We start from the raw sequence: 22308 nt of genomic DNA on the forward strand, positions 1-22308 counted from the left end.
AAAAAAAAAAAAAAAAAAAAAAAAAAGATTAGTCAATAGATATGATCAAATCCAAGTAAATGCCAAGAAAACAGACAAGACAAGTACCATTTATGCCCATCAAAGCAGACAATGCAACATTCTTAACACCATCTTCATACACGTTTTCTGTTAAACTCTCTGGTCCAAAAACTTTATCTGAAGCCAAAAAGGATGCATTAAAATCATCAGAAATCAATTTTTAAGAGTTGGAAAACATAACATAAAGGCAAATTATACTTCAATTACCGAATGTAAATGAGGACTGGTGATGCAGACGTTCTTGAAATTGTGGTTTAGACACAATGGTGTGGTCATCCACACATTCCCAAGCAACTTGGTCTCTAGCTAACAGTTCTTTCTTGTTCAGTGGCCTTAACCTTACAGTAACAACAATCTTCTCCTCTCTGGATCTTGAGCTTCCACCTGGTGTTACAGCTTGTGTTCTGTCTATCTTCGAAACAGGTGTCCCAGGAGTTCTCATTGTCATCTATCTACCAAATGTTTCCAATTTTGTTCACATCAGATCTTAATAATACAGCTCCACATTAAAAAAAAAAATTCCACAAATCTAGGGATAGTTTTTATAAATTACTCAGATCTATATAAGGAAAAAAAAACTCATATAAGGCAATATTGCTAAGAAAATCCAAACTTAATCCATTGAGATCGAGAAGTGTTAATAAACTCAAAAAATACCCAAAAGCTTCATTTCACTAAACAATTCTAATAATTAGGAGATCAAAAAACACTTACAGATAAAAAAAAATTGAAGCAAGGAATCGGAGATTTTACTCTCAGATCTCGGGCAGCGAGGGTTACGGACAGAATTCGTCTCAGATCGACGATAGAGACAACGAATAAAATATGAAAAAATAAAAGAATATGAGAGAAGAAGAAGAAGACAGTGAGAGAGGTGTCTGAGTATCGTGTAGCTTTTGTGGTTGTAGAATTGATGATGGTGAAGAAGAACGGACTTTGGGGGGGGGGTTCTTTTTGTCTTTACGGAAGTGCGTGCAGAGAGAGATTTTGAATCTGACGAGCCTCTTCTAACGGCTAGTTCTTTCCACGTTTCTCTTGAGGGGCTTTTAATTTTTATCTTATTTCAAAATCTACCCTTCACATTTCTAATTTCTTCTACAAATCACCTTTAATTACTCATTTTATTTTCTTCTGGATAATTACTCATTTTCTATTTCTGTCAAATTTTTATATTTCTATCAACGTTTAGATTATTATTATTTACTTCGGAATTTTATTTACTTGCTTTTACTGAATATGAATTGATTTTATTCCTGAGCTTCCGTTTCCACCTTTTCCTTTTACTACGATGAGATTTTGTCATCTTGTGAATTATTGGCTTACTTATGCAGAACGGTCACTTATTGTTTTTTTTTCCTTTTCTTTTGTGCTGTAAAATTATTTTAATTTATTTGCAACTCAAGCGGGAAATAGGCTAATACTATCCAATTTAGCGTATAAAAATACTAGGCGCAGAATCTTCCCCTATTGCAAGTGGGATTGGGAATACTTATATGATGAGTCTTTGAGGTGGTGTTAAGTCAAGGTCTTTGCCTGTGATTTTGAGATATCTGCAACTGCAAGCCTGGATCTTTATTTTTATTTTCTTTATAGCAACTTTGGTTGAAAATTGAATTATCATCAATTCAAAACAAAGTAAATAGATTTAAATAGAGACACGACTCATAACATGAAACATGTACACTATTTTATCTTGGTCAAAATTCAAACTTAAACAATCAATTCTCCCATCTCTCTCTGTTATTTAATTCATTGATGTATTTTGTCTATTGGATCACAACTAGTCTATATCATTCAGTTGACATTTTCAAGAAGAAGGTATATCAAAAACCATCTTCACTCAGATTTTGATGCAATTATATATATATATATATATATATATATATATAATTGGACAATTTCCACCAGTCCGCATCTGTTTTACAATATTATGGTTGAAGTCAGTTAGTGAGGTTTTACTGAAAAAAAAAATAACATAAATTTTAACATCATACCGTACTTGTTTTCTTATATTCAATGATTTGTAAGTTTGCAGTATATTTATATATTGGAAGCTTAACAACACAATAGATTTGTTGACAAAACTTATTAGTATGTTTTTTAGAAAATTTAGGCAAATTATTAAAATTTTGTAACTTAACAATTTACAAATAAGTCATCACAAAACATGAGACGAACAGTTGTATATTGTGGTATCAACTATCAAGTCGCTCTCAGCATGTCCAAAACAAAACCTATAGTTCCAAACAAGTCAAAGTAACCATTAAAGTTCTGTACGACTCTCTGACCGTTCATATACAAAAAACATAATTTATCTAGGATGAAATAATTATTAATCACTAATCAGCTATCATAATCTGTTTAAATTCGCCGGACCGTAATTAATAAAAGTCGCCACCGATCATTTTGACAAATTTCCCATAAAATCTCCCAAAACACCTCTCAACAAACAAAAAAAGAAAGCTCTTTAGTTGTCAAAACCCAATGTCCATCTCTCTTCTCTTCACCAGCTTCGTCGTCTTCTCCTTCGCTGACCTCCCGTCGTGTTTCTCAGCCGACCAACAGTACGAAAAATGTCGCTCAGCTCTGAGATGTGGATCTGGACCGCAGGTGTTCGAGTCGAACACCTCGTACCCGTTCTGGGGATCCAATAAACCCAAATTCTGCGGTCAATCATCGTTTGAACTCTCCTGCGAGAATAATCAAACCCTATCCCTGGAGATCGGGGATCTCACACTTCGCGTTAAATCCGTGAATCTGGAGGATCAAGTAATTACCGTTGTTGATGAGAGCTGGTTAGATGGGAGCTGCCCTGAGATTGTCAACTTCACGGGAGATAAGGAGTTTACATTAAACTCTTCCACCGAGACGATTGATTTGTTTGACTGCCCCGAAAACGTAAGCTCGCTATCAAATGTTTCTTGCCAAACAAGCAGCGACAGTCGGATAACATATCACGTCTTTGGACCGTCGCATAATCATTTCCATAATTGTACAAAGGTTGGAGAAATTCCGATGCTTAGGTCTGCTAAGAACGACCTTCACCAGTCAAATGACTCGAACAGAGCATTGGAGCGGGCTTTGGGACAAGGGTTTGATTTAAAGTATAGCATAGCAAATCAAGATTGCCAGACTTGTACCACTTCCAATGGGATTTGTGGTTCGGAGACAGGGTCGGAAAATTTCCAATGTCTATGTGAAGACAGGCCTCACAAATCCTCCTGTCACGATGATAACAAAGGTTAGTCCTCCATCATTTTTTTTGAATAAATTAAGTCCTTCATCATTTACTTCTTTCAGTCCCAAGTTTTTTGTGATTAAAATTTAAAGATGGGTTCCATCGGATCGATTTTGCACATAGACTTATTAGAACGTATACTTTGACCAATTGGGTTGTAGATAACTAACTTGGTAGAGAATTGTTATCGTAATTGACCCAAACTTTTAATAATCTTTTAAAGACACATTTTGACTTTTTCAACCTAATTCTTACGTGTCCTGTTTTCAATTCATCAATTTATGTGACGGTCTGCTTTCAAAAAAAAATTAGGATCTGTTTTTTTTTTTTGATACGCAAGAGGCAAGCAGGCTGGATCGAATCTTGGGCTTTTTGGGCCAACACTAGTTATTGTCGATCTGGTTTACCATTTTCATGGTCGGTCTTAGAAGATGAAAAAAACGACTTTTAAGGTTTTCTTTTGTTTGAAGCTTCTACTAGTAACCGACCCTCTCTTGCAAAAAAACAAATGACCCTCTCTTGCAAAAAAACAAATGACCCTCTCTTTACAGAAACTCTATGCAAATGATTTCTCCAGTTTTGAAATTAATAATTGAGGGCACTACACAATTCCCATTTAGAAAAGCTTTCTTTTGTGGGGTCGTCTTCAACCTCAGAGGCTCAAAGAGACAGTTTTTAAGTCAAATTGCAGTCTTTATTTTCTTTATACCTAGAAAATTAGTATTATTATACTCTTTTTCACACACTAGTTGAACAAACTTTTAACTCTCTCACCCACTCCTCTGAAAAATCTTTTTGGTTTGATTTGTTTTCTATATGTTTTTTGTTCTCTTCTTCTTGTTTCTTCTTCATCTAATTCTCTTCTTCTTACCCTAAAAAAATGGATCCTTCAACTCCAAGTTTACTCTACACCTCCATCTTTTACTTCGCACTATTAGCAACTCAAACCCTCTCTCTTGATCCGAAGTTCAAGGCTTGTGAGCCGAAATCATGCGGCAGAGGTCCCAATATCTCCTATCCATTCTATCTATCAGGCAAGCAAGAATCCTTTTGTGGCTATCCCAGTTTCGAACTCACTTGTGATGATGATCAGAAGCTCCCTCTTCTCGGGATCTCTGGTGAGGATTACCTCATCAAAAACATATCTTACTTGACGCAGTCGTTTCAGGTCGTGAACTCAAAGGCGTCTCATGATGATCCATGTCCCAGCCCTTTGCACAATCTTACCCTCCATAGAACACCTTTCTTTGTGAACCCTTCTCATATCAACTTCACCATACTTTACAATTGCTCCAACCGCATGCTGGAGGATGTTAGGACATACGCTCTTACTTGTCCTGGCAACGAGAGTCTTCTTCGATCTTTTGGGGTCTTTGACAGGGAGAAACTAGGAAAAGAGAGAAATATAGCATCCCTGTCGTGCCAGAAACTAGTCGATGTTCCTGTTTTAGCTAGTAAGGAGTCTGATGTGATGGGTATGACTTATGTCGAGATTTTGAAGAGGGGTTTTGTTCTGAATTGGGCTGCAAACAGTTGTTCCCGCTGCATCACCAGCGGCGGGAGATGTGGAACTGATCAACAAGAATTTGTATGCTTATGTCCTGATGGACCTAAAATTCATGATAGTTGCAAGAATGGTAACCACTTGTGAATCTACGAGTAATTAATCTTCTGACGTTATATTTATTTCTTCTTTGCTTCAGTTTTCTCAACAAATCCGTTGTATTATGTTAATGTTAGTCTGATTGTTTAAATTAATGTTTTAGTCTCAATCTCTATGTTCTTGCGAATGCTTAACGAAACAACCCTGACTATTTCTTTCTCTATTTCTTCATCCCAGGCAGTACTCGTAAGAGAAGAGTGAAGGTGAAGATCCTCATTGGTAAGATTCTTTCAAGCTTATGTTTTGGGAACAAGGCTTTAATTTCTCGACTTCGATCTGTGGCTAAATAATTATAAAAAGACACTTTGATAAAAATATTCAACGTGGTTACAGTTGCTAGGTTATGCTCTGTTGTTTATTTCTAGTTTATCATCTCACTCAATTAACAGATGACAAAATCTCATTCAGGTGTTGCCGCTGGGATCTTGGGAATATTAGCTGCGAGCATCTGTTGTTATGTATACCATCGTAGAAAAACAAAAAGTTATAGAACTTCTTCAGCATTGCCTCCAAGAAACATCTCCTCAGGTCCATCTTCAAAGTCTTTCGATGTTGAGAAAGCAGAGAAATTATTAATTGGAGTTCATCTTTTCTCTTACGAAGAGCTTGAAGAAGCTACTAATAACTTCGACCCTTCTAAAGAACTCGGTGATGGAGGCTTTGGTACTGTCTACTACGGTAAGCTTAAAGATGGAAGAAGCGTAGCTGTGAAACGGTTATACGATAACAACTTCAAAAGAGCAGAGCAATTCAGGAACGAAGTTGAGATCTTAACGGGTTTACGCCATCCGAACCTCGTGGCTCTCTTTGGATGCTCCTCAAAACAGAGCCGGGACTTACTGCTAGTGTATGAATATGTTGCAAACGGCACGTTAGCTGATCATCTACATGGTCCACAAGCTAACCTTAGCTCGCTTCCTTGGTCTACTCGGCTCAAGATCGCTGTTGAAACTGCCTCTGCCTTGAAGTATCTACACGCCTCCAAGATCATCCATCGTGATGTTAAATCCAACAACATCCTTCTCGACCAAAACTTCAATGTCAAGGTCAGTAACTCACACTGGTTAGTACTTATAGTCTGGTATGATTTGATCTGATCATAATCTTTTCTTCTTTAATCCTGTTTTCGACTTTTAGGTAGCGGATTTTGGACTCTCAAGGCTGTTTCCGATGGATAGAACGCACGTATCAACCGCTCCACAAGGAACTCCAGGCTACGTCGACCCAGATTACCACCTATGCTATCAACTCTCGAGCAAAAGCGACGTGTACAGCTTCGCGGTAGTGTTAATGGAGCTTATCTCCTCGCTTCCAGCAGTCGATATCACAAGACCGCGCCAAGAGATCAACCTCTCGAACATGGCAGTCGTTAAAATCCAGAACCACGAGCTACGCGACATAGTGGATCCGTCACTAGGGTTCGACACGGATACAAGAGTGAGACAGGCGGTGATCGCTGTCGCTGAGCTGGCGTTCCAATGCTTGCAGTCGGATAAAGATCTTAGGCCGTGTATGTCGCACGTGCAGGATACGCTGACGAGGATACAGATCAATGGTTATGGCTCGGAAATTGAGGTTTTAGATGTCACGAAGAGTGGACCGTTGGTTACGCAGTCTCCTGATAGTGTAATTGTGAAATGGGACAGTAAGTAAATTAGACTCAGACGGACACTAACATTTGAATGTGTTGATTATGTTTATTAAAATTTGTCAACTGACAGTTAGAGACTGGTGTTTGTGTTCTGTAATAGATGACATTTTTGGGATTGTATATATGATCTGAGTTTCGTAAATAAATTTATACATTACTCTCTCACTCTCACCACAGTTGCGTACAAGAAACTCGTAATTGGGCCTGGCCTGGATAGTGGCCTCTGTATAATTTAGTAATTGCACGATTTTCATTTTGAAGGGTTTTATACTCTTGTCTTGTTTTCGCAACTTTTTATTTTCCTCATAGATGGACAACTATATTCGTGATTACATAGTTTTGTATCGCTATCAATTGAAAACTCTATTTTTATATTGTGGGTTAACTATAAAAAATTGGGGCATCAAATTAATGATGCCTATAATGGTAATTAACTAAATACAATCAGAGAAGTTTAATTAACGTCCTATATGATTTTAAAGCCCATATTTTTTTCCCCAAAATTTCCTAATTAAAGCACTCCAATATAGGGCATGGATGTTTTACTACTTCAATTAATGAACAAGTTAGAGAGAGTAAGTAATCTTGAATGAGTGTAATTGCATGTGAATCAGATCCCTCCACCACCATACATAATTGATAATCTTTAGCAATGGCCCAACTAAATATTGACATTTTTTGCAACCTAACTCATTCCTAAAACCTCAACGTGTTTGATCATCTTAAAGAAATAGAAAAGAAAGCTCTAGAATGCATGCCAATTTCTTCACTAAATATATTAAATTTGGGTGACTCAAAATTTTACGTAACTTATAAACGAGTTTGACGTCAACATATAATTATAAACGAGAACATTTGCGCTTACTTATTACACATTTTCGTTTATCTCCATACTATTTCACAATGTTATTTGTTTTTTTTTTGTCGATTAATTGGTATTGGCCATTTGAAAGCATAAGTTGGCAAATAGATGTGATCTTTTACCCTATATGCCTACACAAAACCCTCTCTGCAAAAACATTAATGAATGTTTTTCATTACACCAAATTTTTTTTTTGCTTTGATATCAACTTAGTTTGACTACATCCATTTCATTATCTTCCAAATATTAATAATTTAAATTTATAATTAAAATCTTAACCTTTATACACCACCAAACTGACTAGAAATGTTCGTCCCCCCTTGGAGAGAGAGAGAGAGAGCCTAATGGAACCCACACGACCAAACAATGGTCCCACTTCCCTTGTTTGGACATATCTCCCCGACACACAAATCCCAGAACGTTCACTTGCCCACGTGGCTCTCCCTTTATTTCTCTTTTCTTTTTTCCCCTTAATTTTCCCCACATTTCTTTTTCTCAATTATAAATTATAATAAAAAAAAAATATTCTTAAAAAAAAAAACTTCAATCGAACAATATAAAAGTCTCAAGCTTTGTATCAAACCAGTCTCAAGAATTTTTCAAAAAAAAAAAAGTTTCAAGAAAAATCATATTTCAAATTTGTCATATTAATGGCGAATTTCGAGAATCTCTCTTCCGATTTTCAGACAATAGCCTTGGATATATACTCTTCCATAACTCAAACTGCAGATCTAAACAACAACAATAGTAACCTTCATTTTCAGACATTTCATCCATCCTCCACTTCTCTCGACTCGCTCTTCCTTCTTCATCATCATCAACAACAACAATCAATTCATTTTCGCGGAAACTCTCCAGAAAATAGTAACAATGTCTCCTCAACTTCTAGTTTCCTCCATTCTGATCATAACAACGTCGATGAGACCAAGAAGAGAAAAGCTTTGTTACATTCTCTGTCTTCACCGGAGAATAGTGGCGTCTCTGATAATGCGAATATTATTACCACCGGAACCGTAAATGATTTCGAAACCCTAATCTTATCATTTTCGTAAACTCTTTGACATTTTTTTTGTTTTAAATAATATACTTTTCTTTTGTAAACAAACATAGGGTTCTTTGAGAGGAGGTAAGAGGTTGAAGAAGAAGAAAGAAGAAGATGGGAAAGAAAGAGAAGTTGTTCACGTGAGAGCCAGAAGAGGCCAAGCCACTGATAGCCACAGCTTAGCCGAACGGGTAAAATTGCTTAATTTTCAAAGCTAATTTCATATAAAAACGTGATGTATTTATTTACATGTATATGCCTATATCATTCCAGGTTCGGCGAGGGAAAATAAACGAGAGGTTGAGATGTTTGCAAGATATGGTTCCTGGATGTTATAAGGTAACTTAAGAATGCAAAAAAAAAAAAGAAGTGATTATTCTCAATATTTTCATTAAATTAACAATTTCTTGTAATCAAAAAAGAAATTAATGGCCATTAGAATTACTATTTTATTTGGATTAAATTTAAACCAAATTTGTTTTTTATGATATAAGTAAATATTTGTTATCAAACAAAAAGATTTTACATATGTATATCCAAAAATATTTTTAATGTGCATGTGTGAGATTTTTTTGTTAATTATTATTTTTTCTTTGACAACCCTCATAATAATTTTCGAAAAGTCTTCTTCTCATACTTGTTATATTATTTCTATAATCATAATTTAAGTTTTCATTGATTTATTGGTGATAACGAAAGTGTATATGTTTGGTGGGTGCAGGCTATGGGAATGGCTACGATGCTTGACGAGATAATTAATTATGTTCAGTCTCTACAGAATCAAGTCGAGGTTAGTAATTAGAATTATTTTTACCCTAAATTGCATATTTTGGTTTTTTCGTTATTTTGGAGAAAACAACAACTAAAAAGTGGCATTTTCATGGGAGGTTGGCGTAAATTCTATCTTATTATTATTTTCACAAATCTTGAAGTACTCCAAAATACAGAAAGAAAAAAAAATCGGAAACCTTAAACGCTTAAAAACCTTTCAAAACAAGTAGTATAAACCTTTTCTCTATATATATATATATTTTCAATTTTTACTAATAGTTCCTATATAGTTATTCATTTTGTTTTTGTTTTCTGTCGTCGATCCAGTTTCTCTCGATGAAACTTACTGCAGCAAGTTCGTTTTATGACTTCAACTCAGAGACCGATGCTGTTGATTCCGTGCAGGTACTAGAACATTCTAATATTTTTTTCAATAATTAAGCAAAAACATATTTAATCAGCGTAGAAATGGATCCAGTATGTTTTGATAGAGTCGGTTCTACACAGATATATTCAAATACAGGTTTTCGCATTTATAGCTTAGATTTAATCTTATCGGACAATGTGATCATGCGGCCTACGTAACCCGCAATTAAAATATGTTCGACAGGTCCAATCCGGCCTTTTCATAATTGATCTTATTTATGGTTTTGTATTTTTGGTGTTTTGGCATTATATATGGTTTAAGTCTAACGTAACTAGTACTTGTTGCGATGACAATTATATTTCCTTTTAGTGTGATAAATTATTTCTAAGTATTGAATATGAATGGGATACAATTGGCAGAGAGCAAAGGCACGTGAGACAGTAGAGATGGGGGGACAAACAAGAGATAGGAGTCCTGTCTTCCATTTATCAACATGGTCCCTTTGACTTTTGTTATCTCTTTTTCTTTATTTTATTAATACTGTTTTCGAAATTATTCTTATATTTATTTGGATGCGAAATGTGATATGTCATACGTAAGACCCAACTCGGGATACTATTTGTAATCTGTATACTTGTAATTTCGACATTATGAATTTGTTGGCTATTGTCATGTAAATATCTCAGTTGTCCTCTTCCTTTCTTACGATTTTTGTAAACGTACAAAATATTATTTTGGGTTTTTGCAAAAGAAGACATAACTATGGATGAATTATTAGCTCATGTGAAAAAGTTATTACAACTATCAAACTATGGGTGAATTATCTCATGTATCAAAGTGTTGAGGAGTGAATTGATGATGTGAAGAGAAAATGCAATTGTATATTACCAAAGTTACGATGAAAAAAAAAAAAGTTACAATGAAATGGGAGTCTTTAACAAAAAAAAAAAAGAAATAAGTTTTATAATTAGTCGGTTTAAAATATTGATATTAAACTTATTAGTAACTAAACCATTTTTCAGACATGTGCTTTTGATGTCAGGAGTTCGTTCCACTTCACTTTCCCACGTAGAGATGGATAAAAACGGCTTGCAATAGTATATGGAATCAACTAAAAATAAAGATAAGTTTATGTCAAACCTAATATATTAAGAGATGATTTCGATAGCGTACATATATAATTGATTTTGGTTTCTAAAACCTAACATTAGCATCTAATTGGATTTTTAGATAGTATGGATTCTCTTCTCTGGCTTTACAACTAGCTTAACAGATAGTCTTTTTTATTCTTCTTGTCACAAAAATAACAAAACTGAGCGGAATAGGTTTGACCAAAGAGTATAATAAAAAGGAAGAGGCAAGTTGCGAAAGGGTTTTTGGAAACGAAGAGAAGAAATATGGTATGGGAACCAAAGAGACTTTGTCGGTGTCAAGTGACAAAAACACCCTTCACTTCTGTTGCTTTCCGAAGACAATGATGCGTGTCTCCCAAACCAAAAACAGAGACAAAATAGTAAATTGTGTGATGCGAAGCCAAAGGACGTGTTTTGCAGACGAACAACCAAATTCTTTCAAGACACTTTCTACTTCCTCTTTTGTGGTCTCTCTTATGTTATCCATCCAATATCTCTTTCTAGTTATTTATCTTTTAAAACATATAATTCTATAATAGAGACGGTTCACAGCATCTGATTGATGTTGCCTATTCATAATCTTCATGATTGAGATTAACATTTCAGATATTTCGTTATGTAATAATACACTTATGTCTCCTATGTTATTCCTTATGTTTAATTTCTTCCATTTTATTTCAACATTTTTAAAAAGATGGCATATTTCAACATTTCTTAATCCACAAGACAGGTCGTATCTGAATATATACGACAAAAGTTGTTGTTTGAAGTTTTTGGCAATGTAACAGAATCAATATTATGTTTTTTCTTCTTCTTCCTAATGCATGTAAATTGGCTACATATATGTTCTATTTTTCAGATCTTACTTTTACTTGATTGTTTATCTGAATTGAAATCTTATTTTGTTTGGATACTTTAACATTAAATAGGCACATCTTTGCATCGCAATCGAGGGATTTAACTTAAGTATTACGCAATTATCTTGTTAATGCAAGTATTACGCAATTCACTCGAGATTAGTATGGTGTATATGGCTTGTGATCACATCCTTACGAAATTATTTGGGTTAATACTAGTTTACTACATGATATGTGCTTGAATTTGGATCATGCATAGATCCATGCAGGACATACACTTTTTTCACCTTTTTATTCTACTTTTTTTTAATACCAGTTGGACAATTAAACATTCATATCTACGTTTGAAATATATATCCGAATTAAGAGTGTTTAATCCATAATTCCATATGAACCGATCCAATCCTGTTTTTTATATATAGTTTTTAAAATATATTTTTGATTGACATATGATCATGACGTATAAAGGAGTACCTTTAGGGCTTTACATATAAAAATTGCTAAAATGCAAACCCCAATTAATTAATTACTACTTCAAGAAACTTAAAATTAATGTTAAAGGAAAAAAAGATGCATGCATCCATGGAATTAGTATGGACAGCTTGAAATGGACCATTCGTTGGAGGATGGTCACTGTGGGATTTTATGTTTACTTTCTCGTTGTTTATTGAGAAGGAAAAGTGGAATTACTACAGATAATATATTGAGAATCTCCCTAATATATATTCTAGTAGTTTGTAAATTAGTGTGTTATCTCTATATATTATCACGCGAATTCTATCCCGTATATTAACTATTATTTATGAAAAACTACGACATGAAAACTCTCGTGTTAATAAATTAATCTTAAAGAATTTGTGGTAGTTTCAATTCTTAAAAATTATGTAGTGTCGTATATATATTACATTAATTTACGATCATAAAATCGAACAAAATATAAGTCAGGGTCACATATATATCATGGATTATTCCTCTCTTTTTTTATTTCTTGGGTACAACTTGTTTCTACACTACCATCTATTTTGTCGTCTTATAAATATTTATTGTATTTGCCTATTTGGTGATCTAAAACTGTATCTCCTTTGTCTGCTTTAAGACCAATGATCTATTTGTTTTTTTCCTCCTTTGATAAAATTAATACTTGTGCGATGGGCATGAAAGAAAAATGTCAGAGAGTGTCTATCATCTTTTAAAAATTTGTGATCCTTATTATTATTATTATTTTTTTGTATACATATTGCCGATGATGATTAATACAAAAATGGTTAAAATCTTTATTTTCATATATGACTCTCTCAAACAGAAACCTCAGCTACTTAGCAAATTATTTATTTAAACTGGTCAATGCTTCCGTTGTTATCTAAACATACATGAAAACATCATATTGTGTTCAGGATGATCCATATATATTGTGTATTAGATGCTGAAGAGGACAGAATTGGGGGTTTACAATAACTAGTGAAAATTATTGGGTCCCCAAAATATTCCAAAAACAGATTTGGCGATCACATCATTCGGTGACAGATCAGAACAAAAACTGGGCTAAATTCAAGTATGCAAATAACACTGTGGGGACTGACTACCCACCAATATTTTTTTTTGTAAATGGAATTACTATGGTCGATATATGCACCTAACTGTTGATGATACTTGTTATGCTTTTCAAGTCCCCTAGTCTCATTTTCATAATCTTCTTTTCCCACCTTCGGTGACCCTACTCCATATATTAATATATTACTTAATTCACATATATTATGCAGTATACGATTCGTATATTAACAACATGTGTGTTTATAAATACCAAAATAAATTTACAAAATTAAGTCTCAACTGAAACCATTGATCATCATTTGATTGGGTTCAGAGAGGGAAGTAGAAACTAAAATTCTTGGAAAAAAAAATAAAAAATTAGCCGCCTAAGGACAAAACGTTTGTCTATGACCACCGTTTTGAATCTTTCGATGCCTTGAGCAAATTAGAAGCACTTCCTGTCTTCTTCATGCCTTGAAACACAAGAAAATTATATATCACAACTAAAGTATAAACAATCTCTTTGATTAAATAACCTGAAACCTCATAAGTTTTGATTTCTTACTAGGTGAAGACATTTTATGTGGTGAAGACATCTTATTTGGTGAAGACAAACCTGACGTGACCTTTGCAATGGTCGACGTCCTCGTAGCGACTTGTTTGAGTTTATCTAGTGGTCGTGGTGTGGTCGTACTACTCCTTGGAGTCACCGGCTTAGTTCTGCAATTTTCAGGATTCACCAATAAAAATGTGTCAAAACGAAAAAAAACTTGTAAAATAGTTTTATTTTGAAACAAGAGATGGAAAATAACGTTACTTGTCCGGAATCTTCAATGGTTTTCTCCCTTCTGCAGCACAAGCAACATCAAGGGACCCTTCTGTTTCATCATCATACTCTGCATCAATAGAGGATGCTAAGGTCTCTCCATCCGTCACTGAGTGTCGTGACTGTCTGAGATAATCTTGTTGGAATCTTGAGTCTTCTTCTATAGACAACTGCGAATCTCCAGCTTCTGAGTTAAAGTCATCGGATTGTCCTAAGCTCTTTCTCTGTGGGTAATTAATGTCCTTAAGCAAATGAAGCCGCTCTATCTCATCGTCTTTTCTTGCTATTGTGTCCTTAAGGGACCCTAACTGCAAACAGTTCTTTTAGGTTTAGTGAAATCTCGAGCTTATGGTAGATCTATTTGAAATCTATATAAAAGAAGATTCAAGAGATATAGTGAGAGTGTGTTTTAGAAACTTTACCTGCTCCATTAAGTCTCTAACGTCTCTACCATCTTTGCTGCTTTTTGCAGCACCTAACTCAACTCCAGCGACACGCTCTGCGAATTTCAAAGTGCTCATTGACTCTGAATATGACGTAACGTCAGGATTGAGCTGCACGAACATCAGTGTCTTTGCTCTCCCACCTGTGATATTAAGCACAGAGATAAGTTTACTCTCTCGTTCACGATGTAATAACAGAGCAGCAAATTTTGAGTTAACCTAGAGAGCTCTGGAGAAGCTGAGTTAGTTTGCTGTTCCTGTATGGTACATGAGAACTCTTTGAAGCAAGCGAGAATATCACATCTCCAAGAGCTGAGAGTGACTTGTTTATATGTTGTGCTTCTCTGAGCTTGTCTCCTGTAACTTTAGAGCGATCAACTCTCTCACTACCCGCCAGATCTACCAAATGTAGATTTCCAAACAAGGCAGAACCGGTCTTCAAGTCCTTGCCACGTACATGAACAGTGACAATACTGCATAAGTAATCATTTATCCAAGTTATTTGTCTCTTCTCACATAGTCTAGGAGGCATGCCTATCCAGAGAATTATAAAAGACAAAACACATGTTTGTTACAGAGATTAAAAGGAGAACCTGTGAGAGCGGCTACTTCTTTCGTTCAAGGCAGTGGAGCTAACGGTTCGGTTATCTAGCCCAATGTTCATTAATTCAAGAACATCCGAGGTGGATGTCACAGGATACATGCTTGCATCAGGTACAGCAAGACCGTTTTGTTGAGTTGTAGAAAGAATCCCTAGTGTGTGAAAGTCAAGGAAAACAAAAGAATGGCAACACAAATAGATCGTAGGGAGAACACATAAAGTGCAGCCAAGATAATATGGATGAACAAATTTTGAAAGGGCAAATGAAAATGAGTGAGTTAAAAAAAGGATATTTCTTTTGAGAAGTTTCACCAGAGAGTAAATCGCGCACTTGTTCATTGTATATCTCCACCATCTGCACCCCGACTTCATATGCTATGTTGCTTTTCCTGGATTGAGAGATTTTAAAGAGGTCATTGAGAGCACGATAATTTACTCCCCACTCTTCTTCGCTTGCTCCATCAGGACCAGTCTGAACAAAACAGGAGTAATGGTAAGAATGCAGTGGCATCAATCATCTAACCATACACAAAGATACAAACATATACATTTATAGGAAAATAATATAGTGAATCAATACCATTGTGTAAGTTTTCCCTGATCCTGTCTGACCATACGCAAAGATACAAACATTGTACCCATCGAGAACTGATCGAATAAGAGGTTTTATATCTGAAAATACCTCAGCTGCGAGAGTTAAACGATACAACGGAAACTGATATAAATAAGTTTTGATAATTCTAAACTGGTCTCTTAATTAATCACACACCAATTTAATAGAAAGTTTAAATGTTATGGAAGAAAAATTCCTCAGAAGAGAGGATAGAGGTCGAAAAGGTATGAAAATAAGACCTTGAGTAGAGGCTGGACTGTAAACCTTATTGAACCTAAATTTGCGAAGACCATCTTTCCCAGGTTTTGTTGGATTGAGAACTACCAACTCCCCATGGTCACCAATGTGTTCCACCACAGTATTTGCTGCACCTTGTCCACGCAAGAAAGGCCTCACCCGACAATACACTCTAATGTTTCCTGCAAGCCAAAACTAGAAAACTTATAGGTTGCATAGAAACATCAATGTGTTATGTTATACATGATCTGCATTACCTTTTAGCTCCTGAAGTTCATTGAAGAGCTTTTGGTTTTCAGTTAGGACCTCGTGATAGTTTGCAGCAGCATCTCCAAGTTCAAGCAATTTCTCCCCTAAGTCACAAAGATTTGTTGATAAACACCACTAAACTTACAATGTCACAAATATATGATAGTGAGCTATTATAAAAAGCATGCATCTGAGACTGACGTACCTAACTGACTAAATTCTGCTGTATACTTATCTTGAACTTTTAGTATTTCTTGTTTGATGGACTTAGAATATAACCTCAAATCCTGGAAAATTGGTTAATTGAGGTGACCATAGACAAAAAATGATGATTAAATTTAGTCAATGATATATGTAAACATACTTGTAGTGTACGGAACTGGAAACTGATAAAGCTTCTATACGAAAGTTCTTTCTGACTCCAACTCCGATTCTTCAACTCTGTTTTTTCTTCCATTTCTTTGGCTTTACTCTTCCAGTGGACAAGATTTTGTTCAAACTCTCGATTTTTTGCTTCAAGGCTTGTAGTAACAGTTATTGTCTCTTTCTTGAACTGTTCAAGCTCTCCATTTTTTGCTTCAAGTCTTGAATTAACAGCTATTGTCTCTTTCTTGAATTGTTCAAGCTCTCGATTTTTTGCTTCAAGGCTTGTAGTAACAGTCATACTCTCTATTTTAAATTGTTGAAGCTCCTTCACTTTTTCCTCAAGGGTCGTTTTAGCAGCATTTGTCTTTTTTCCTAGCTCTTCAAGCTCCTTGACCCTTTCCTCAAGGGCAATTTTTGCAATGCTTGCATCCTTTCTCATTTGTTCAAGCTCTTTCACCCTGTCCTCGATACCTGCAGTAGCAACCTTTGTCTGGCTTTCCATTTGCAAGCATTGTTGTTGATATGCTTTCTTGGTTGTCTCCAGTTCTCTCCTTAAAGTAGAAATTTCAAGATTATGTTGACCATTTCCTTTCTCTAGCTTAACAAGATCTTCTTCTTTATCTTTCTTCTTTTCTTCCAGTTTGGACTTTTCTGTCTATCATAGTCATTCTCAAGTAAATAAACATCTCACAAGAATCAAGTTTATGACCTCAAACTTGCAGTAAGCAATTTTACATGATTGAAATGGACAGATACAAAACGCATTACCTTAATCTTTCGAAGTTGTCTAGTAGCAATCTGGTGAAACATAAGTTGATCGGCAGGGTAACACATTAGTGAATGTCAAGAAACAAAAATCTCAGGGCCTAAGTTCTTTATGATACCTCATTTTCTTCACTAGTTCCTGAAGCTAAGGTTTCAAGAACTTTTATCCTTGACTGATACTTCTCCTCACGAGCTTTGAATACACTGTTTTGCTGCACAAAAGAGAACTCAGAAAAATAAACAATCGAACACCATTTACTATTTCTCCGAGGAAAAAAAAGTAATACCGTTCTTAGATGCTCAGATTGAGTTGAAATACGCCGCTCGATTTCCAGCACGACTTTCTTCAGCAGACATACTACACGCTGGCCATTATAGATCAGGTCAGAAGATATCCGAAGAGCATGAGACAGATGTGTTGCAGAAACCATTAAAACATGTAGCATCCATACAAAGTATTTTTCATGAAGATTGTTAGAGTTAAGTACCTGAGGGATTTCACCACTCTTTTTCTCAATACTTTCATCAAGAATTCCATTCACGATACTTAGAAGTGACTGAGTGGGAGCATTCTGCATTCAATAGAAGAGCATAGGGTAATTATTACAAACGACTTTGTAAAGAAACTACAGAGCCTAGGATATGCAGAGAAGTATTCATTCATTTTAAAAGGTAAAAGGCTTCAGCAGGAATACATCTAAGTTGTTTGATTTCATCATTTCTGAAATCTTTGCAGCTTGGAGATCAAACCGACCCTGTTTCAGTTGGAAAGCCTCGTGGAACTTGTGCCCTCCATGGAGCATTGATCCAGGGGATAATGGATCTGTGGTAGAACGAAACCAATTTCATGGAATGAGTATGTAAAGAGGCCTTATTCTATTGACAAAATTATGTACAGTACACATAAATCTAGACAGTAAAAGAGAAAATGTACCCAATGGTGAAGAATTGGGACGGTGAGATTTGTGCCTATCATGATGTGAAGTAGAGGGAGAGAAGGGACTACGGGGAGTGGAATCTCCACGAGAGCTGCCTGATTGATCAGTGAGAGAATTCATGAATCAATCAATCACCCAAAAGAAAAGAAAAAAAGGCAATGGGAGAGCAAAGTTATGGAAAACACTTGAGAAAGCCCACACAAGTCCTTCATTCTCTATCAACAACGCCTGCAAACATAACACCATTGTTCATAAGACATTAGACCAAACATAACGCTGGATCAACAACTATATGTAGAGTGTAACTAATCATAATTAAGGATCATCATTGCAATAATTAAAAAAATATATATATATTGAGGCCATGTGGATAAATTCATGCTAATGCAGCTGAGAAATCGTAATAGAAAAATTCTAAAAAAAATCAGAGACTAGTCTTAATTTGTAGAGATCATTCTTAGTTCCTTTTTCAATCTTAACTTAATCTCTCGAAATTAGAAGATAGGTTTCTTTCGATTACTTATATAGTAAAACCGAAAAAATCAGAAGGATGATCGATTGAAAGAAGCATTTTCCCCAAAGTTGGTAAGAACAATGCGGCGGATGAAGGAAGGAAAATAGCAGTAGAGAGAGACGAACCTACCTGGAGAGGAACAGAAGATTGCCTTTTTGCAACAAGAGAAGATCGGCATTTCGATTTTTCTTTTTTTTTAAGTCCAGGCAAAGAAAAAAAATTCACACAGAGTAGAAATCAAACACGATCAGATAATCGGATCATGAAAAGAAAAGAAAAAAAAACGAAAACTGGGGGTGATTTTTCTCGGGAAAGCAGCGAAAGTCCAAACCTGCGAGAAAACACAGAGACGGAGAAGAAGAAGGAGAGACGTGGTTTAGTCTCACGTCAATGACTTCTCAGAGTTTTTTTTTTTTTTTTTTGCTGTAGCGCGAATGTAGGAAGAAGCGCGAGTATCCCTGTTTCTCCAATCGTTTTCATTAAATGGGCCGGATCGGGTCGGGTTTTACTTTTAGTCCTATGTTAGTTTTTTCACTAAAAGCCCATGTATTTTTGTGTATTACACAAATTGTCCAAGTGTTTTTGTTTATCACAGATGTGTGTATATCTCCAGTGGCGTTGCTATTAGGATTGCTCAATGTTTTTATGGGTTAAAAATAAATCAAAAACTCAAAATTAATCTCACTGTTTAAAAGAAGCAACGAGGAAGCAACCCTACGTGTTAAATTATGATTGGATATTGAGTAAAAAATAGATAAAGACAAAATTTTCCCCCCATTTTTCTTCTCTAGCCGGAAACAGCGATTGCCGATGCGATTCACCTCAAATCCAGTACGTGATTTTCCTCTTTGATTCATTTCTATTTCTTCTTCTTTTTGTTCGATCTAATTCGATTTCGATGACAGTCTTCGTAGGCTTCGCTTCGGCCTTGGAGGCGCTCTCTCCTCAGCTTTTTTCGAGTCTCTCTCTCGCTCATGGCCGTAAACATTTCTCATGTACATTTTTGATTTGGGAGCTTTCTTCTTTGCATTCCATTTTTTTTACTTATTCAGCAAAATTCCTCAAAAAAATTTCATGAATTGAGTTGAACAAATACTACTTGGCAGGGCATTGTCCTGTATCGAAAACAGAGGAGGGAGGAGGAAGCTGCTTCCATGTCGCGCCTCGCCGAGTTTTTCATCCTCACCGCCTCAACACTGATTCTGGGTACTATGAATTGCCTTTCTTCTCCATTACCCACTAATTCTGTTAAGTAAAGTTGAGATTTTTTTTTTTTTTTTTTTGCTTCTCAAAGTAAATTCGAGATATACAGCTACTGGGTTTTGGGTTGCGAGACTGAGTCTTTTCAAGGAAGCTGAGCGGCTTGTGTTTGATGCTTCTGAGAAGAAACACTTGAAATCTTGCATTGCTCAAGCCAAAGACCAGTTAACCCAAGTTGATATCCAGCCGATTCACCTCTACAGGAAGAAGGAATGAAAGAGAAGTTTGGGAAAGAGAAGTTTGGGATTGTCCCTTTTGTGACCAAGTCGGAGATGGTAACTTCATAACTCAGATGCTATTGATTTTTTTTGGTTGGGATAGTTAGTTTACTTTGTTGTGATTCTGATTCTGCCTAACATCATCAGTGAATATGGATTAATTACCGGTTAATTACCAATTAGTTGACACCTCTCTTGTTGCTACTTTGACGTGAGGATGATCTGATCACACTCAATAGGGGCTCTCGTTTGGTCTGATTGCGCTGTATGGGACTGTCTCTTGGTTTCCATAATCGATGTACATGTTTGGCAGGCTGTACTCTTCACGGCAGAGGTACATGTTTCAAGTATTTCTAATTATATGACTAATTACTCATAGCTTGGATGATTGGTTCACGTTGGTTAACATAATTACTCATAGCTTGGATGATTGGTTCAAACAATGTTCTCTGTTTTCACATGTCTCTTTCGTTCTGGTAGGTGCCTGTGGCTGCAGCGGTATACTATGAAGACATGTATGTAAACTTCAAGCTTGTGACGGAAACAGCTTCTCAAATTTCGAGTATCAGACTTTGGGTAACAAATGAGTTTATGCATTCGGGTCTTCGTGATGCTGGAAGACAAGTTCTTGACCATTTGTTGGGAATGATCAATGGGAAAAAGCCTCTCTTTTGATTCCTTGTAATAGTCAGAGCATATATGACTTGTGGTTTTCTTCTTTGTATCCTCTTTGAGAATTAAGTGCGTAAAAGAAAGAGAATAAATAAAGAAAGTCTTTCAATTTTGAGCTTCCTTTCCAATCAATGTTCATGAAGAAACTGGATTGGATCTTCGAATCACTACACATTTTTAGATCCTCTAAATGGAGACTTTCTCATTAAAGTTGCTGAAGTTGATGAATCAGTAACTCAGGTGCCAGCCTATCAAAAACAGTTATTTGTATGTGTATGTGTGTTGTTNGTGACGGAAACAGCTTCTCAGATTTCGGGTATCAGACTTTGGGTAACAAATGAGTTTATGCATTCGGGTCTTCGTGATGCTGGAAGACAAGTTCTTGATCATTTGTTGGGAATGATCAATGGGAAAAAGCCTCTCTTTTGATTCCTTGTAATAGTCAGAGCATATATGACTTGTGGTTTTCTTCTTTGTATCCTCTTTGAGAATTAAGTGCGTAAAAGAAAGAGAATAAATAAAGAAAGTCTTTCAATTTTGAGCTTCCTTTCCAATCAATGTTCATGAAGAAACTGGATTGGATCTTCGAATCACTACACATTTTTAGATCCTCTAAATGGAGACTTTCTCATTAAAGTTGCTGAAGTTGATGAATCAGTAACTCAGGTGCCAGCCTATCAAAAACAGTTATTTGTATGTGTATGTGTGTTGTTGTTTCAATCCTTGATTGAGTATATTTGACAAAAATTTGGTGCAACCCAACAATAAATCTTATTCGGAATTTTGTAAAATATGTGTCGTATTCCCAATTTTGTAAAATTTTATTGTTTTCTATTTTATGTAATATAAATAATTTAAATAATTGTTTTATCATTTTAGATTATTAAAATTTGATAATTAATAAACAAAAAATAAAAAATTATTATTTAAATGATTGAGCAACCTATTTTTGGAGTTCTCTAGTGGAAGGACGATTTTGTTTAAGTTCTAAGTGGATTGCTTTAATTAGTTTAGTATTAATTATATGATTAATTTATATTTGAGCAACTCAAGAGAGTTGCTGGAGTGGATATGGTCTAAGGTTATCCCCAATGGAGGTTTTAACGTGGGGTTTTAAGAGAAAAGAGATAAAAAAATAAATCAGAAAATGGAAAAAAATTGAAGAGCTCCTCTTATATGGTAACCTCAATTTCACATAAGAAACTGTGACGTGTCGCTAAATCGTTGGCTCCATTTAATCCAGAGCAATTTTTTGGCCCGATTGTGTTCTTTTTCTCTCCCTCTCTCTCTCTTTGTCGCGAATCTCTCAATCGGATGAGATGGGATCGGTTGGAATCGTAGGAGATTGGAATCGGAGGAGGAGATTGAATCGATTCTCAATTGGCAGTTATTTAACTACCACCAGAGGAAATATACACGATACAAAGAGAAG

At 35.5% G+C, this 22308-nt stretch overlaps 4 protein-coding genes across 6 annotated transcripts in view; 2 read left to right on the top strand and 2 right to left on the bottom strand.

The window, feature by feature from the left end:
• The window catches only part of LOC104740528 (kinesin-like protein KIN-7A), a 9176-nt gene extending 8129 nt beyond the window's left edge, over nucleotides 1–1047 (bottom strand). Inside the window, exons 1-3 of one of the 2 annotated variants that reach the window (XM_019236306.1) lie at nucleotides 775–1047; nucleotides 268–508; nucleotides 88–177 (exon numbers count right to left, since the gene is read on the bottom strand). In XM_019236306.1, the coding sequence (XP_019091851.1) occupies nucleotides 88–177; nucleotides 268–508 (331 nt within the window). In that variant the 5' untranslated portion in view covers nucleotides 775–1047. Of the gene's footprint in view, nucleotides 1–87; nucleotides 178–267; nucleotides 513–774 lie in introns of both variants that reach the window. The other variant, XM_010461146.2, reaches the window with a different exon arrangement.
• Nucleotides 2435–6774, top strand: LOC104740531 (LEAF RUST 10 DISEASE-RESISTANCE LOCUS RECEPTOR-LIKE PROTEIN KINASE-like 1.2). 2 transcript variants are annotated; one of them, XM_010461150.1, is made up of 4 exons: nucleotides 2435–3301; nucleotides 5139–5180; nucleotides 5370–6007; nucleotides 6099–6774. In XM_010461150.1, exons 1-4 carry the CDS (start codon nucleotides 2545–2547, stop codon nucleotides 6612–6614), a joined length of 1953 nt encoding a protein of 650 aa, XP_010459452.1. In that variant the 5' UTR covers nucleotides 2435–2544; the 3' UTR covers nucleotides 6615–6774. The 2 variants fall into 2 exon arrangements, with proteins under 2 accessions (XP_010459452.1, XP_010459451.1); XM_010461149.2 differs by lacking the exon at nucleotides 2435–3301 and adding an exon at nucleotides 3315–4935.
• LOC104740532 (transcription factor BEE 1-like) lies at nucleotides 8033–10352 on the top strand. Its single transcript, XM_010461151.2, has 6 exons — nucleotides 8033–8487; nucleotides 8585–8707; nucleotides 8790–8855; nucleotides 9238–9306; nucleotides 9615–9692; nucleotides 10074–10352. The coding sequence occupies exons 1-6, from the start codon at nucleotides 8125–8127 to the stop codon at nucleotides 10158–10160; spliced, it is 786 nt and encodes a 261-aa protein (XP_010459453.1). The 5' UTR covers nucleotides 8033–8124; the 3' UTR covers nucleotides 10161–10352.
• LOC104740533 (kinesin-like protein KIN-14G) lies at nucleotides 13418–19105 on the bottom strand. Its single transcript, XM_010461153.1, has 19 exons — nucleotides 18856–19105; nucleotides 18209–18440; nucleotides 17970–18097; nucleotides 17763–17846; nucleotides 17562–17639; nucleotides 17394–17486; nucleotides 17278–17307; nucleotides 16508–17164; nucleotides 16349–16430; nucleotides 16152–16247; nucleotides 15897–16076; nucleotides 15625–15731; nucleotides 15338–15516; nucleotides 15037–15201; nucleotides 14663–14916; nucleotides 14423–14586; nucleotides 13992–14308; nucleotides 13740–13894; nucleotides 13418–13647 (listed from the first exon to the last, which is right to left on the bottom strand). The coding sequence occupies exons 2-19, from the start codon at nucleotides 18330–18332 to the stop codon at nucleotides 13580–13582; spliced, it is 2961 nt and encodes a 986-aa protein (XP_010459455.1). The 5' UTR covers nucleotides 18333–18440; nucleotides 18856–19105; the 3' UTR covers nucleotides 13418–13579.

Source organism: Camelina sativa, chromosome 14 (genome assembly GCF_000633955.1).
Source record: "Camelina sativa cultivar DH55 chromosome 14, Cs, whole genome shotgun sequence".
Taxonomy (NCBI): Eukaryota; Viridiplantae; Streptophyta; class Magnoliopsida; order Brassicales; family Brassicaceae; genus Camelina; species Camelina sativa.

What these genes read in the sequence shown, in the direction of transcription:
- LOC104740531 (XM_010461150.1), top strand. Translation starts at nt 2,545, where the DNA reads ATGTCCATCTCTCTTCTCTTCACCAGCTTCGTCGTCTTCTCCTTCGCT. An exon ending in CTGTCACGATGATAACAAAG is followed by an intron (nt 3,302 to 5,138) that starts GTTAGTCCTCCA and finishes TCTTCATCCCAG; the next exon opens with GCAGTACTCGTAAGAGAAGA. An exon ending in ACCAAAACTTCAATGTCAAG is followed by an intron (nt 6,008 to 6,098) that starts GTCAGTAACTCA and finishes TTCGACTTTTAG; the next exon opens with GTAGCGGATTTTGGACTCTC.
- LOC104740532 (XM_010461151.2), top strand. Translation starts at nt 8,125, where the DNA reads ATGGCGAATTTCGAGAATCTCTCTTCCGATTTTCAGACAATAGCCTTG. An exon ending in CTCTACAGAATCAAGTCGAG is followed by an intron (nt 9,307 to 9,614) that starts GTTAGTAATTAG and finishes TCGTCGATCCAG; the next exon opens with TTTCTCTCGATGAAACTTAC. An exon ending in ATGCTGTTGATTCCGTGCAG is followed by an intron (nt 9,693 to 10,073) that starts GTACTAGAACAT and finishes TACAATTGGCAG; the next exon opens with AGAGCAAAGGCACGTGAGAC.
- LOC104740533 (XM_010461153.1), bottom strand. Translation starts at nt 18,332, where the DNA reads ATGAATTCTCTCACTGATCAATCAGGCAGCTCTCGTGGAGATTCCACT. An exon ending in TGAACTTCAGGAGCTAAAAG is followed by an intron (nt 16,077 to 16,151) that starts GTAATGCAGATC and finishes TTTGGCTTGCAG; the next exon opens with GAAACATTAGAGTGTATTGT. An exon ending in GCTTCTCCAGAGCTCTCTAG is followed by an intron (nt 14,587 to 14,662) that starts GTTAACTCAAAA and finishes TTAATATCACAG; the next exon opens with GTGGGAGAGCAAAGACACTG.